Raw genomic sequence first — 16,440 nt, forward strand, 5'->3', positions numbered from 1 at the left:
CATGGGTCCCGTCCATCCCAATCAGCCCTTCATTACTCAAATTCACTACCAACCCCTCTGGAGAGGGTGACCACTGCCGGTGCTGATCCCCCTCTGGCAACATTTGGATCACTGATCCGATAACCATTTTTGAAACTTCCTCCCTGTCCCGCCTTCTAGCCTCCCTCCTTAGGACCGGGAATATACCACCCTTTAAGAGCCACCTATGAATGGCATCACAGGACTAGAGGGGAGATTCGTTGATGGTCAGTCTTTTCCCTTGATCCATTTTGCCCCTGTATTTTTACAGGGCATAAGATACCTTGCTCCATTTTGTTCTTGTTAGGGAGGGAGATAGCACGAGGACAATCATAGTGAGCATCGAGCACGTCCAGGTAGCATCCACAGCAAATTTCCCTCTGTTCCATTACAAGATGAGGCATTGGGTCCTTCCTATATCTGGCTATAAATATGGGCAATAAATACGAATATGGGGCATTCATTGAAGTCATTAGGAACCCTTCAGCCAACAATGCTCCCTGACATAGAAGAACTCAATGCTGACAGTAAAGCTCTCTTTTAAGGATTGATACCATAAAACTGTATTTAACACTAATGAAATTGTAATTAATTCAATTAATTTTATTAGTTTTATGAGAATTTGGGATTTAAGACTGCACCATTGTTGTACCGAACACATTGTTGGTATGTCAAATGTACAGGTTAAGATGACACTCATGGGGCTGGAATTTTGCCCGCTGAATTTGGTTGGCATGACGGCCAGAAACAAAGTGGCAACACCAGAACTTGTGCCAGTCTGCCACCTTCACTCCTGACCCAGCCGACATTCATGAGAGCAGAGGGAGGGTGGGAAAGTGAAGTTGTCCGCATCGTTGATTGGGTGATTTCATGTAGTTAAGGAGCTCGTTGTGAGTTTGCCTTCTGATGCCCCGGGATTTCTGCAGGGGGGGCGGGCTGCTGTTGGGAGCTGTTTAAAGCTGAAGAGCTCCTGTCAGAAAACAAGGCTGCAGCATTAAAAAGGTTTTACGTGATTTTAAAAAGTGGAATTTTTGAGGAAAATCTATTGCACATCCTTCAAATTTTAATAACACTAACATTTCCCTCCACCAGCCCGGCTTCCAACTCTCCATCTGCCCTGGCCAGCTTGAGGAATCAGAATCTTTCCTTTTTTAAATCATTCACTGACAGCAGCCACAGCAAAGGCTGTCTACTGGGGCCAGAGGATGGCCCGCTTCCCTGGTGTCCCACCTCCATTGCTGCTCCCCACCTATCAATTGGCTGCCAGATCTGTCACCTTCCCACTTAGGCTTCTGCCTCAACCAAAATGCTGATTCCTGGTTCGCAACTGGGGGCATGTCGGCGGCCCAGGAACAAACCCACCTCTGGAATCTCGTCTTGTCCGTGAAAATCCGGTCTGTTGTATCTCGTTAACTTGTAAATATACAAGATGGAACCACCTTATTTCCCAGTTAGTCTTGCCTCCTGCCGATTCCATTCAGTCAGCTCCAGTCGGCCTGTCCCTTACCAGTCCCATTGTTAAGTCCTATCTCTAGTCAGACACACTGCCAACCTTGCTCCAAATGGGACAGCTATTCATAGCCTCATGCTGCGTCAGCTCTGCCCCCTGCTGGCCACTATGGCTGATCCACATCAATCCCATTTCTGTCCCAACCTTGATCCAGATCAATCTGCTCTTAGCCCCGCTGTAGAACGAGCAACAGACCTTACCTCCAAAAACTTAATAAATGCTGGCTTCGCATCCTTGGCCAATCGCACAGCCTCTTTGGCATTGAGAAAGTTATCGATGTATGCAGAGTATGAGTTGGCCAGTACATCCTTGGAGAACTGCAAAACGAACACAGGTATTAATAGGAGTGACAGGATGACTGTAGAACTACTTTGAAGATATCGGATTAGCACAGTGGATGAATGATATGTCATGCATAGTCATACATAGGACTGGCACACGGAACAGACAGGTGGCAAAAGGCTGCTCAGAGCGAAAGATAAGTTACAATCCCAGGTCCACGGGTCAAAAGGACCTGCAGGAAGTATAGATCCTTATACCGACAGGAGGTTCAGTCTGAAAATCTCCCCTAGCCTGATGAGGTCGATCAGAGAGAGAGAGAGAGATCAAAGGTTGAAAGAACCAAAACCAGAAGTACCCAGGGTCGTTATATAAATAACTATATATGGGACTCTTTCATCGCTGTTCCTTATTAGAAATGACTACGCATTCTGTTTCAGATCACTGAGAAAGTCTCCCGTTCTTCGCCTGCCATCTATTAGCAAAAAATGGGGGAGAGACTGACAGAAAAAAGCAGCTCACTCAATAGGGTTAAATATTTGGCCTCTGAGAATATGCGAGCTAGCCATCATAGAATCATAAAGCACAGGGGGTCATTCAGCCCATCATAACTGTGCCAGTCTTTCAAAGGGCTATCCAATTAGTTGCACTCCCAGCTCTTTTTCCATCATTTTGTAAATCTTTGCCCTCAAAGTACCCATCCAATTCCCTTCTGAAAGTTACTGCTGAATCTGCTTCCACCACTCTATCAGGTAGTGCATTCTAGATCATAACAACTCACTGCCCAGAACAAATTCCCCTCATCTCCTTTCTGCTTCTTTGGTCAATTATCTTAAGTCACTGTCCTCAGGTTTTCAAGCCTCCTGCCAGTGGAAATAGTTTCTCCCTATGTACTCTATCAAAACCTCTCATAATATTCAACACCCCTATTAAATCTCCTCTTAACCATCTCTGTTCTAAGGAGAACAACCCCAGCTTCTCCAGCCTCTCAACACCCAGAAAGTTACACTCCGATTTTGACCACTGGGGACTTTTTCAGCTGTTCCTACCAAAGTTTGTGAAGTGAGGGGGAGATCCACGAAATGAAGGCTCCCATTGCATTTAGAGGTCATCTCCAGGTCCCATCTTCTCCCAGGAGGCCACAAATTGCCGTGATGATAGCCGATGTGGCCCCTTTGTAAGGTGAACAAATTCTCTGCAAATCCTGAAGTCATAGAGTCATTTATGGCACAGAAGGAGGCCATCCAGTCCATTGGCTCTCTGTAGAACAATCCGGTCACTCCCAATCCTCTGCTCGATCCTGTAGCCCTGCAGATTTATCTTTCTTCTAGTGCCAATGCCATTTCCTTTTGAAATCATTGATTGTTTCCGCTTCTACCACCCTTGTTCCAAGTCAATACCACTCGTTGTGTAAAAAAGTTCCTCCCCACAATCCCCCTGAATCTCTTGCCCAAAACATTACACGTGCCCCTAGTCCTCATACCATCAACTAATGGGAACAGTTTTTCCTTATTTACCTTATCCAAACCTGTCATAATCGTGTACATCTCTATCAAATCTCCCCTCAATCACCTCTGCTCCAAGAAGAACAAACCTCAGCCTTTCCAACCTAACCTTGTAACTAAAATCCCTCATTCCTGGAACCATTCTGGTAAATCTCTGCTGCACCCTCTCAAGGACCTTCACATCCTTCCTAAAGTGTGGTGACTAGAACTGAATGCAATACTCCAGTTAGGACCTAACCAGAACTTTATAAAAGTTCAGCAAAACTTCCCTGCTGCTGTACCCACTGCCTTTATTTATGAAGCCCTGGATCCCATATGCTTTGCTAGCCACGCTCGCAATATGTCCTGTCACCTTCAAAGATTGAAGCACACGCAACCCCACCCCCTTCCTCTACCAGCAACCCTCCCAGCGCCCCCCATCCCTGCACACTCTATAGAATTGTGCCATTAAGTCTATATTGCCTCTCCCTATCCCTTCTGTCAAAATGAATATCTCACACTTCTCTATATAGATTCCACCTGCCACTTGCCCTCCCAATCTGCTAATATATCTATGTCACTATGAAGTGAATGGAAATAAAAATAGGGGGAGATGTAAAATGGGCTGCAATTCGTTACCACCCATTTTACACTTGCACAAAATTAATTTTGACCCCACTGTCAGTGTAATAAGGTTGAGCTTTTGTAACAAATTATAACCATCACCACATGGGGGCGCACTGATGAGGCTGTAAAATGGTGACAAAGAGAAAAAGAGATCCCGGGTAGGGTTTTCCCCGTGGGCTTCCTATGTAAACAGTTCCATAATAGACAATAAGATTATGGTCTGTGATCGGTCTTACTTTGGTTTCAGTTCCAGTAGAAACCTAAATCTGTCCACATACATTCTGTGCTCAGTTAAGCGAACCTCTGCACAACAAATTCACTACCCATTGCTGATCTGAGTGTGGTTGGGATGTTTTCAAACTGGCCAACTGCTATCTTTTCTTCCCTTCTCATGTAAAGGTGTTATTTCCTGATGGCATGTGCCCGACGGGTGCAGGTGCCCTCAGGTATCTCTGTCATCGGTTTACATTGCGGTAATAAGAAAGATAACAAGGGTCAGGAGGCTATTTCAACACCAAGAAATTCAAAGCCAAAATCCACTGTCCACAGTGCAATTTCTAGGAACACAGGAACAGGAGTAGACCATTCAGCCCCTTGAACCTGATCCACCAATTAATTAAATTTTGGTTGATATGTATTGTAACTGCATTTAACTGCCTTGGTTACGTATCCCTTAATATCCTTGCCGAACAAACATTGATCAATTTGAAACTTTTAATTGATCTAACCTCAATAGCTTTTTTGTGAGGGGAAGGGATTTCCAGATTTCCACTGCTCTTTGTAATAAAGAAGTGATTTCTGACATCACCGCTGAACGGCTTAGCTCTAGTTTTGTCATGCCCTTTATTCTGGACTTGGCATCAGAGGAAATAGTTTCTCTCTATCTGTTGTATCAACTCCTTTAATCATCTTCTAGCAAAGCTCACTTGATGGTAAAGGGGCGGTAAATCTGGCTGGTTTTCCTTCCGTCTCCCTGGCACAGGGATGTTGATACTAATTGTGATTTACCTACTGCCAACTCAAAGTCAACTATTTAGCAAAGTGGGAGGACTGAAGCTGGGATGCTCTAGCCTGCATATCTATTACCTTAAATTTGGTCCCATTACCGCCTCCAACCACACTCTGATCCATCTAACTATCTTCCCATTGCCCCTCCTATGACAGTTCATTGTATTGTAACTTAAATATTACGACATGGCTTTCTGTGGTCTGGAATGTCATTGGTGTGCTGTTAGGTCTATGCCTTGATGCAGTGATAGGACCTTGACTCAGAAGGTTTTGGGCTTGAGGACCACTCCAGAGACCTAGGTTGACAGCACTGGGGGCGTGCTACACTCATGTAGCTGCAGTCTTTAGGGTGACATGTTAAAACTGAAGCCCCCTCTACCCTCTCACGTGGACTTAAAAGATCCCATTGCACTATTGGAAGAAGAATATTTGTTCCTTAACATATTACCAGAAAAACACTTGGTCATTATTTCATCGCTGTTTGTGAGAGCTTGTTGTGTGCAAATTGGTTGTGCGTTCCCTACATTATAGCAGTGACAACCTTTCAAAAAGACCTCATTGGTTGGCAAATGCTTTGGAAATCCTGAAGGCGTGAAAGGCGCCTTATAAATAATTCTTTTCTTTGTAACTACCTAATTAGGTGTGCAGGAGTAGCCCAGATTCACACACTCTTTGGTATTTCCCTGCCTTTCCATCGTTTATCCCAGAACGCTGGGCATAAGGGCTTCTTGTAAAGGACCCAGAAATCAGAAGACACAAGAATGCAAGAAGTAGGAGCAGGAGCAGGCCATTAGCCTATTGAGCCTGCTCCACCATTCAATGCAATCATGGCTGATTTTCAACTCCACTCCCCATATCCCTTAATTCCCTGAGACACCAAAATCTGACTATCCCAGCCTTAAAATATAGTCAATGATGGCACATCCACAATGTTTGGGGTAGAGAATTCCAACGATTCACAACCACTTGAGTGAAGAAATTTCCCCTCATCCCAGTCCTAAATGATCGGCCCCTTATCCTGAGACTGTGTCACCATGTTTTAGATTTCCTGACGAATGGTACCAATCTCTCAGTGCCTACACTGTCAAGGCCCTTCAGAAGCTTGTATGTTTCAATGAGATCACATCTCATTCTTCTAAATTCCAGAGAATATGGGCACAATTTACTCAGCCTCTCATTGTAGGACAATCCTCTCTTCCCAAATGAGAGAGAGAGGATTGGGGGGGTGGGGGGTGCAGTGTAGAAGTGTGGCCTTTACAAGTTCTCTCAAAGAGCTACCATGCATAGACCTCATGGAGAAAACATGAAATTACAAGCCTGAAAAAAGCACTTTTTTTGCACAGGCAATGCAGTGGTCACATCTTTCACCTGGTGGAAAGCCTTGGCCAATGGTCTTATTGCTTCACAATTCTGGGTGCTGTGTTAACAATACTGCAACATAGCCAGGACTTAGGTAGCATTCAGGGCTTGAGTTAACGGTTCTGCAATATGAGCTCGCAGTGTTCGAGAAACATCAGGAAAACAACTTCATTTAATGTCTTCCTGTTACACAGCCAATGTTTCCTCTCACTTGACCCATGACTTCCTCCATTACAAGGGCTTATGCTGTCTTGGGTCAAACTTTTAACTGATGAACCTGATAATATACCTCCAGAACTTTTATTCCAGTGCTCCTTCGAAGCTTTTCAGCCTAGTCACAACACTGCAATGTATGTGGTGATTGTCAACCAAGTTTGAGAGTTTCAACATTATTCCAATACATTTCATGTGTAGTACTCTTAATTCACCATCTAAAATTGCATCCTACAGCAGTGATGGATGCCTAACGGAGAGAACTTCAACCCAACTTAAACTGCTCCTTCCAGATCCAATCTAAGTATTGGGAAGACAAAATCAATGTGTTTTTTCTGAGATTGCCCTTGATCAGTACCCATCCCTTAAACACTCACTCCTTCTACCACCACTTGACGCAACATGGTAACAGTGGGTACCATCTGCAAGTTAACAGTAGCAACTTGCTAAGGCTTCTCGACAGCACCTCACAAGGAGGTAACCGCTGCCACCTAGAAGGACAAAGAGAGCAAGCACATGGAAATGTTACCACTTACAAGATCCCCTTCAAGTAACCACCTTGACTTAGAAGTATATCATCATTCCTTCTCTGTTGTTGGGTCAAAATCCTGGAACTCCATCCTTAACAACACTCTGGGTATACATGGACCTTAGCAGTCCAAGAAGGTGGTTCACCTCCACCTTCTCAAGTACAATTAGGTTTGGTCAATAAATGCTGGCCCAGCCAATGGTACCTGCATCCCATGAATGAATAAATTTTAAAAAAGATCAAGCCAAACATGACACTTTGCTGAAATCTATACTGGCTACACTTGATAACACTGATTTCCTAGCTGCTTTTTGTACAGGATATACATTGATCTCAGGGGAGGCCCTTGTCACAGGGTTGACTAGAACATTTGATGGAATGGCAAGGCTTCCTACTTCCCTGTTTTTAAATTTCAAAACCAGAGTGCAAGAGGCTCAATGGTCTCTTTCTGTACTAAAGTCTGTAGCCTAGTGATTCCAATCTGTCAAGTGGACAGGGTTTGGTGCAGTTCCTGGGGTAGGGCAGAATTCTTCCCGGTGTGGCCTTATAAGGCCTTAACTGAATTTTCGCTAGCTGAAAGATGCCATGAGGTCCGTAGAACCTTTATAATTGCCCCCATGACTTGCCGGGAGTGGGTTGATTATATGACCATTTTTTCTCCCTTAGAATCTGAAGACTTAAACGAACTAAATTCTCTTCAGGGCCTGGGGATTGGCCTCTGGCTCCACCCATCGGTATGGCTGAGTGGTGCACAAGTGGCCCACGTTGTACTTGTTTTGTCACCAGGGCCAGGATTTTATGGCCCCTCCTGCCCAGCGGGATATTATGGTCCTGCCGAACTGAAGGGAGGTTTAAATGGCTCTCCGCATCTGCTGGGGGCGGGGTGGAGACATGCCATGGCGGAGCCGTAAAATCCTGGCCCAGGAGTTGAGATGGGGTCTTCAGCCTGCCTTCTCAGGGTAACTTACGCACTACCTTCCCACTTCTTGAGTCTAAGTTCCAACCTGGTCCAGGCTGAATGGCTTTTTCTTGCTTTGAGCTTTATGTAAAGTGTGTCTGGGTCCGAAGCATGATAAGCTGTGGCATTCTCAACGCAGTTCTGAGTGGACAAGGTGCAAAACTGTCCACGCAATTCAGCACATAATAGCAATGGCCAAGATAATGTTTGGGTATGAAAGTGGAATTAATCTCAGTGCTGCTTCAGAAAATGCTCTTCCTTGGCTGGGGCCCAGGCATCTTGTCAAGTGAGAGCAGAGGAAGCCCCCTGTTAGCTGCCTTCTCATAGTCTGATACGCAACTCTTGGCCAAAATGAAAAAGTTTCTCATATTCCTCATCAGAAACATCGTTCAACTCAAGGAGAAAAGCCTTTAATAAGACAATAAGTAGATTTTTTTAAAGGACAGCACTGCTGGAGATCCTTATTTGCATACCATCAAGACCGTTCTGGCTGCTTTCAGTCAAAGGGGATTAATATGTCCTGTACATGTAGTTTATTTATTAAGTATCTACATCTTGAGCAAACACACTGCATAACTTTGTGCCAAATTCATTTAAAGATTTATTTCTATGGTACACTTCAACCTTAATACTTAACTTGATTATGAAGTAATCCCAGGAAAGAGCCAAATCTCATTGGCCTTTGAAGACCTCCTCACAGCCTGGGGGAAATTTCCAGCACATTGCATTGTCCAGTTCAGAGGAGCTTCTTACCCTTTTGTTTTAGGAGTTGGCACTAAACCTAGGTGTAACCAGGAAGGTTTTTCACAGCAATTTTACCTGACTTTCTCCATGTTTAACTCAATTTGGCAATAACCCTTGCAATGTTGTAAAAGCACACTATTTGGGTAGATAAAACAAATTAATGAGAAGGTAAATTCAGTTTAAGGAGGCCCTTCACCACTATATCCTCATTCTTCCAGTTACTGATCCTACCATTTTCTCATTCCAGCATCCAGCAGCTCTTTAAATGAGTCCAGTCTCCAGGACACACTCTACCTGATGACCCTTTCTAGATATTGATCATTCTCTGTGCAAAGGAATGCATGTCTGTCCTAGATTGGTCCCTTATAGCCCTGAACCCACACAGCCTTGAACCCACACAGACATTGAACTAGAAAATTAAAAAGTATTAGCCCGCACCTCCAAAAGAGGTGGTAGATCAATAACAGAACATGAATATAGGCCCTAGTGAAGGCAAAATGGGAAGATGAGGTGGATTGTAACCCTAACACAATGACAAAATCAGGCAATGCATACTTAAAATCTAAGATGGAGTAGGAGTGATGAAGGGAGTAAGAGTAATGAAGGGAGTAGGAGTAATGAAGGAGAGAAGAGTGAAGAAGGCGAGTAGGAATGATGAAGGCAAGTAGGAGTGATGAAGGAAGTAGGAGTGATGAAGGGAGTAGGAGTGATTAAGAGGAGTAGGAGTGATGATGGGGAGTCAAGAGTGATGAATGGAGCAGGATTGAAGGTGAGTAGAAATGGTGAAATGGAGTAGGATGGAGGAGATAGGAACGATGAAGGGATTTGGAGTTATGAAGTAGGAGTGATATAGGAGAGTTGGAATGATGAAGGGGAGTCAGAGTGATGAAGGGAGCAGGGTTGCAGGTGAGTAGCAGTGATGAAATGGAGTAGGAGTGATGAAGGGACTAGAAGTGATGAAATTGAGTAGGCTGAAGGAGATAGAAGTGATAAAGGGAATGGGAATGATGAAGGTGAGTAGGAGTGATGAAGGAAAGTAGAATTGATGAATGTGAGTAGGATGTAGGAAGTTGTAGTAATGAAGGGAACAGGATTGATGAATCTGAGTTGAAGCGATTAATGAACTGGAATGAAGAAGACAGGAATGATGAAGGGGGGAAGATTGATGAAGGGGAGTGTGAGTGAAGAAGGAAGTAGGAGTGAAGGACATATATATATTCCACTTACTGCCTCACCCAAACTGTTACGTTCGTGGTTTAACATTATCACTACATCATAATATAAAAGCAAAAAACTGCGGATGCTGGAAATCCGAAACAAAAACAAAAATGCCTGGAGAAACTCAGCAGGTCTGACAGCATCTGCGGAGAGGAATACAGTTAACGTTTCAAGTCCGTATGACTCTTCAACAGAACTAAGGAAAAATAGAAAAGAGGTGAAATATAAGCTGGTTTAAGGAGAGGTGGGACAGGTAGAGCTGGATAGAGGGCCAGTGATAGGTGGAGATTGCCAAAAGATGTCATAGACAAAAGGACAAAGAGGTGTTGACGGTGGTGATATTAGCTAAGAAATGTGCTAATGGTGACATTAAGGGTAGAAAGCAGGATGAGCAAGGGACAGATAGCCCTATCCCTTCCCCCACCCCACCCCCACAAGGGCTATCTGTCCCTTGCTCATCCTGCTTTCTACCCTTAATGTCACCATTAGCACATTTCTTAGCTAATATCACCACAGTCAACACCTCTTTGTCCTTTTGTCTATGACATCTTTTGGCAATCTCCACCTATCACTGGCCCTCTATCCAGCTCTACCTGTCCCACCCCCCGCCCCCCTAAACCAGCTTATATTTCACCTCTTAGCTATTTTTCCTTAGTTCTGGTGAAGAGTCAAAGGGACTTGAAACATTAACTGTATTCCTCTCCACAGATGCTGTCAGACCTGCCTAGTTTTTCCAGGTATTTTTGTTTTTGTATCACTAAATCATACCTTGATCTCTCCCTCTATTCCTTTGGCACCAATCACGCCTTTGAGAATTGCACCTTGTCCCACCCCTTTCACCTTTAGAATCTTCATTGTCTACCAGCCCTCTCAAACCTGAGATAAAAACAAAAAACTACTGCGGATGCTGGAAATCCAAAACAAAAACAAAATTACCTGGAAAAACTTAGCAGGTCTGGCAGCATCGGCGGAGAAGAAAAGAGTTGACATTTCGAGTCCTCACGACCCTTCAACAGGACTGAGTATAGTATATCCTAACTATACTCAGTTCTGTTGAAGGGTCGTGAGGACTCGAAACGTCAACTCTTTTCTTCTCCGCCGATGCTGCCAGACCTGCTGAGTTTTTCCTCTCAAACCTGACTTGAGTTTATTATTAAAAACAAAAAACTGTTGTCCATCACAAGCCTACCGACTCCCACAGCTACCTCAACTACAGCTCCTCACACCCCGCTTCCTGTAAGGACTCCATTCCATTCTCTCAGTTCCTTCGCCTCCATCGCATCTGTTCTGATGATGCTACCTTCAAAAACAGTTCCTCTGACATGTCCTCCTTCTTCCTTGACCGAGGTTTTCCACCCACGGTCGTTGACAGGGCCCTCAACCGTGTCCGGCCCATATCCCGCGCATCCGCCCTCACGCCTTCTCCTCCCTCCCAGAAACATGGTAGGGTCCCCCTTGTCCTCACTTATCACCCCACCAGCCTCTGCATTCAAAGGATCATCCTCCGCCATTTCCGCCAACTCCAGCATGATGCCACCGCCAAACACATCTTTCCTTCACCCACCCTGGCGGCATTCCGTAGGGATCGTTCCCTCCGGGACACCCTGGTCCACTCCTCCATCACCCCCTACTCCTCAACCCCCACCTATGGCACCTCCCCATGCCCACGCAGAAGATGCAACACCTGTCCCTTCACTTCCTCTCTCCTCACCGTCCAAGGGCCCAAACACTCCTTTCAAGTGAAGCAGCATTTCACTTGCATTTCCCCTAACTTAGTCTACTGCATTCGTTGCTCCCAATGCGGTCTCCTCTACATTGGAGAGACCAAACGCAAACTGGGCGACCGCTTTGCAGAACACCTGCGGTCTGTCCGCAAGAAAGACCCAAACCTCCCTGTCGCTTGCCATTTTAACACGCCACCCTACTCTCTTGCCCACATGTCTGTCCTTGGCTTGCTGCATTGTTCCAGTGAAGCCCAACGCAAACTGGAAGAACAGCACCTCATCTTCCGACTAGGCACTTTACAGCCTTCCGGGCTGAATATTGAATTCAACAACTTTAGATCTTAAACTCCCTCCCCCATCCCCACCCCCTTCCCGTTTCTTCCCCCTCTCTTTTGTTTTTTCCAATAATTTATATAGATTTTTCTTTTCCCACCTATTTCCATTATTTTTAAATCTATAACTGTAATACCCTGTCGTCAGTCTTTCCACCCCACCCCCACTAGAGCTGTACCTTGAGTGTCCTGCCATCCATTCTTAATTAGCACATTTTCTTAGATAATATCACCACCTTTAACACCCCTTTGTTCCTTTTGTCTGTGACATCTTTTGATTATCTGCTCCTATCACTGCTTGCTTGTCCCTACAACCACCCCACCCCCCAACTTCTCTTCCCCCACCCCACCCCCCCACCAACCTTAAACCAGCTTATATTTCACCCCTCTCCTAACTTTACTCAGTTCTGCCGAAGGGTCATGAGGACTCGAAACGTCAACTCTTTTCTTCTCCGCCGATGCTGCCAGACCTGCTGAGTTTTTCCAGGTAATTCTGTTTTTGTTTTGAGTTTATCCAAAGTTTGGTCCAAAGTTTGAAAGAAAGCCTCACTGAGAGAGCTTTCTCTGATTGCCACCCAAAACCTAGTTACACCAGGGTGCACATGGTGTAACTTTTTATGGGTGTCTAACAGCAATGTGAGACAGGATAAAAGAGGAAGTTTTCGCCACATTGACTGATTTCAGTGATTGGGGTGGGTGGGGTTGGGATGGGGACACAGCACAGCCAGTAGCGGAGCAGGAAGAGAATGACGCTAACTTCAGGATTTCCAAGTTAATCTGCCCATGCACTACACCCAGAAGCTTGGGGTCAGTTTCAGAGGGGTAATTATGGCAAACGCTGACAGCTTGCCACCAAAACCCCCACTAAACCTAAGCCAAAGTATTCACCCTCCCAGTTTCTGCACTAAGCGACTCCAACCAGTCCAATCCATCTCAGCACCTCTTGCCCACCCTCTGATATAACTACCCGCTGATCTGTCTAAACCTCCCCATTTAGGTAAACTCTCCTACCCACATTCCTGGTCGTCTCCTGTGTCCTCTCTATTCTATGGTCTCAGTGATCTCCCCTATTTCCTCAGCACCTTCAGCATTCTACTCCCTTACTTTCTTCTCCAGTTCCCCTGAAAACAAATCTCTGACAAATCATTTACAACTGCTCTTTCCAAATCCGAACTGCTTAGTTTTGGTTCCCCTATTCATCACTATGTTTCCGCAGCTGTCAATTCTCTCAATAAATTTCTACCTCCACTTTGAATGCAGCTGTCCCAAGCAAAATCTTTGCCTGCTCCGATGCTGGTTGCCCTCTTCCATACAAGTAATTCTGAATAATACAGATCTCACTGACAGCAATGATTAGCAGCCATGAGATCGAAATTTCACCCACTCTATTACACAAGTAAATATGCTAACACCTGTTTGAGGCGCAGACTCTATACACAAACCTTTTGGCCTTTGCCCATATGGTGGGACGCCATGTCCGGCGCTCTGTAATGGAGCCTTCGGAGGCCCTTAGTGGCCAAAAATCAGGCACTGCGCGGCAACATTTTATGGCCATGAATTTTGGTGAGGCAAAGAAAGTAAGAAAAGAAACAGAAAAAAGGGACTACACGGAATTCTATCGAGTCTTTAGCATTGAAACATGCCATTTGCCCCAACTGGTCTATGCCAGCCTCTACGTTCCACACAAGCCTTTTCCTGCTCCTTTTCCTATAACTCTTAGTTTATCCTTCAATTCCTTTCTCCTTCATGTGCTTATCTAGCTTCCCTTTAAATACGTCACGCTATTCAGCTCAATTATTTCTTGTGGTGGGCAATTTCACCTCCTAACCACTCCTTCAGAACGAGTTTCTCCTCAATTCTCTATTGCATTTATTAGCGATTATCCTATGTATTCCATTTCTCTACGCCTACACTATCAAACCCTTTCAGTCTTAAATACCTCTATCAGATCAGCCCTCACCTCTTTTCTACAGAAAAGGGCTGCAGCCTGTTCAGCCTTTCCAGATAAATATATCCTCTAAGATCTGGTATCATCCTTGTGAATCATTTTTTCCCCAGTCCCTATATATCATCTTCACAACATAAGAGATCAGGACTGTGCACAATAACCATTTGGACTTGAAACAACAAAAGGAAAGATGGATCTAATACAGCCATGGAAGCTGTGATGTAAGGAGAGAACACATTAAAAAATCTCCTTTCAGGGGTTACGAAAATTGCATCAAGCCAACAATTGCTTTTAAAGCATATTCACTGTTGTTAAGTAAGCCATATTGTGTTACTGGGATTGTGTCCATCAAGCTTCCACAAAAAGCATAAGAGATAAATGACCAGTTAACCTAGTTGATGTTTAACCTCGTCCAAAAGATGGTAGCTTCAGCATGAAATATGAGCATACGGGTGAGATGGGGCTGGTGCCCAAGGAATTATACCTCACAAGTCAGTGCCTTTTGTAAAGTGAGACAACACACTGGAGAAACCGGAAGTAAATCCCTGATGACAGCTTGAAGACAGAACATATCGGTTCCCAAAATGTAAATTCAAATCGCTCATCTGGCATTAATATCCTCCTTCCACCATGACCCATGACCCCGCTAAATATTTTTTGGCATGCGCAGCCTGTTCATTTGAATGCGGGGTTCCTTTAGGTGGCCGTGCACGTGCAGCTTTTAGGGCTTTTAATATAGTTATACAGGGGGAGAGAGAGAGAACATGTGTATGTGTGCGCATGTGCACGCATGTGCGTGCGTGCATGTGGAGTCAGAGTCTGCATCAGTGCTAAGCTGGAATGAGTGGAACAAGAATGGGAAGCAGAGAGAAAGTAGAGAGCAGCACTGGGCTGGCAAGAGTGGAGACAGATGGTTACTAATTTAAACCTGAAGGTTTCTCAGTTCTACTGCATTTCGTGTTAACAATGACTTAAGTATAAGTGAAATTCTCTGGATGGAACAATCACACAGCTACACTAATTTAGCTGAAACTGATGCAGATCATTATGCTGCCTGCTTGTTTCCATCAGCTTCTCTTCCTCTCTGTGCCCGCACCCCACCCCCCTGCAATTTTCCTTCCCCCAGCCGTTCTTTAAAATGAAACTTCAGTCCTTATCAGGACCACTGCTTTACTGTGACTGAATAAGTGAAATTCCATTTTTATTACTTGGATTCCAGGCTTTTTAAATGGTGGTTTTGGGGATTGCAATCCACAATTCGGTCCAAAAATCAAGAATCAGTGGCTTTGGTTCTGATCCCAACTTGACATTTCAGATCAGCTCCAATAGGTGTTTGAAAGCCATCACGGGTCTACTTTTTGTTGTTGTTGAAAGGCTAATGCAAAATGGATTAGACAGCAGACTTGCAGCTCAGTTGTGAAAGTGCGGCTGTTGTGGAATGCAGCTGTGCTCACTCATTATTAATGCTGGAGAGTGGAGCTGAGAGTGGAAGGGAGAGAACAGGCTGTAAATAGGGTTACCAACCCTCCAGGATTGTCCTGGGCTCTCCAGGAATTAAAGGTTAATTATCCCAGGCACTGGTACAGGGGATCCAGGAGAAAGGGCACTAGAATTTTTTTACATTTACTTTTTGAACGCCTTAGTTATTCCTGCTAAAAAAAAAAGAGAATTGCTTCCTTACATTACTAGGAAATATGGCCGTGTGATGGATAGTTAAGAATCATCTAGAATAGCCAGTTCACCTTGCTGGCATGAGAAGGTGGGGCACCACAAGGATGGGTATGCCAGGCAACTAATGGCAAGAGAATGGCGACAGGTCAATTGGAAAGGGGAGGTCATGTGTTGAGCATTCAAGGATCTAAGTCCAACTAAAGTTGGCAATGCTAGGCAAAGCAGCACTGAGCAGAGACAGACAGTACAGGTGATGAGAGTGTGAGAATGGTAATATCCTGGGGAGTAGCATTGTGTGAGAGGAGAGTGGAGAACTATTACAGAGCAGTGCTGAGCCCCAGAGTGAAGCCAGACGCAGAACAATGCTGAATGGGGGACTGTAGCGACAGGCTGTGCGAGTACTGGTGTGGGAAAATGGAGACAGAGTGGGCAGCAGTGCTAAGCTGGAATGAGTGGTACCAGAATGGGGAGCAGAGAGAAAGTAGGGTAAGAGTGGAGACAGATAGGTGAGCAGAGATTGGCAGTGTGGCAGCATTGGGGGCAGAGCAGAAAGAGCAAGAGAGTACTGGGGACTTGCTCAGGAGTATGGCTGGCTAGTGAAGGCAAAGACAGAATGCAGAGCAGTGGTAGGTGGGAAGACTGCAGCCATAGTATGTAGAAGTGGGTGGGGAGAAGAGAAGCAACAGGTCGGGGCATAGTGCCGAATAGCACAAAGAAAACAAACTGCACCTGTGAGAACGCCAAGAAATACTTTGATATTGTGATATGTCCCCAAAAATATTGCCAATACCCACAAGCCTTGTGATACAATCATGAGA

At 44.9% G+C, this 16,440-nt stretch overlaps 1 protein-coding gene across 1 annotated transcript in view; it reads right to left on the bottom strand.

Moving 5' to 3' along the window:
• Positions 1 to 16,440, bottom strand: part of arhgef17 (Rho guanine nucleotide exchange factor (GEF) 17) — a 457,595-nt gene that overhangs the window by 137,244 nt on the left and 303,911 nt on the right. The window contains exon 4 of the mRNA XM_078546121.1: positions 1,729 to 1,845. Coding sequence (XP_078402247.1) covers positions 1,729 to 1,845 — 117 coding nt within the window. The remainder of the gene's footprint in view (positions 1 to 1,728; positions 1,846 to 16,440) is intronic.

Source organism: Cetorhinus maximus, chromosome 7 (assembly GCF_964194155.1).
Source record: "Cetorhinus maximus chromosome 7, sCetMax3.hap1.1, whole genome shotgun sequence".
Lineage (NCBI taxonomy): Eukaryota > Metazoa > Chordata > Chondrichthyes > Lamniformes > Cetorhinidae > Cetorhinus > Cetorhinus maximus.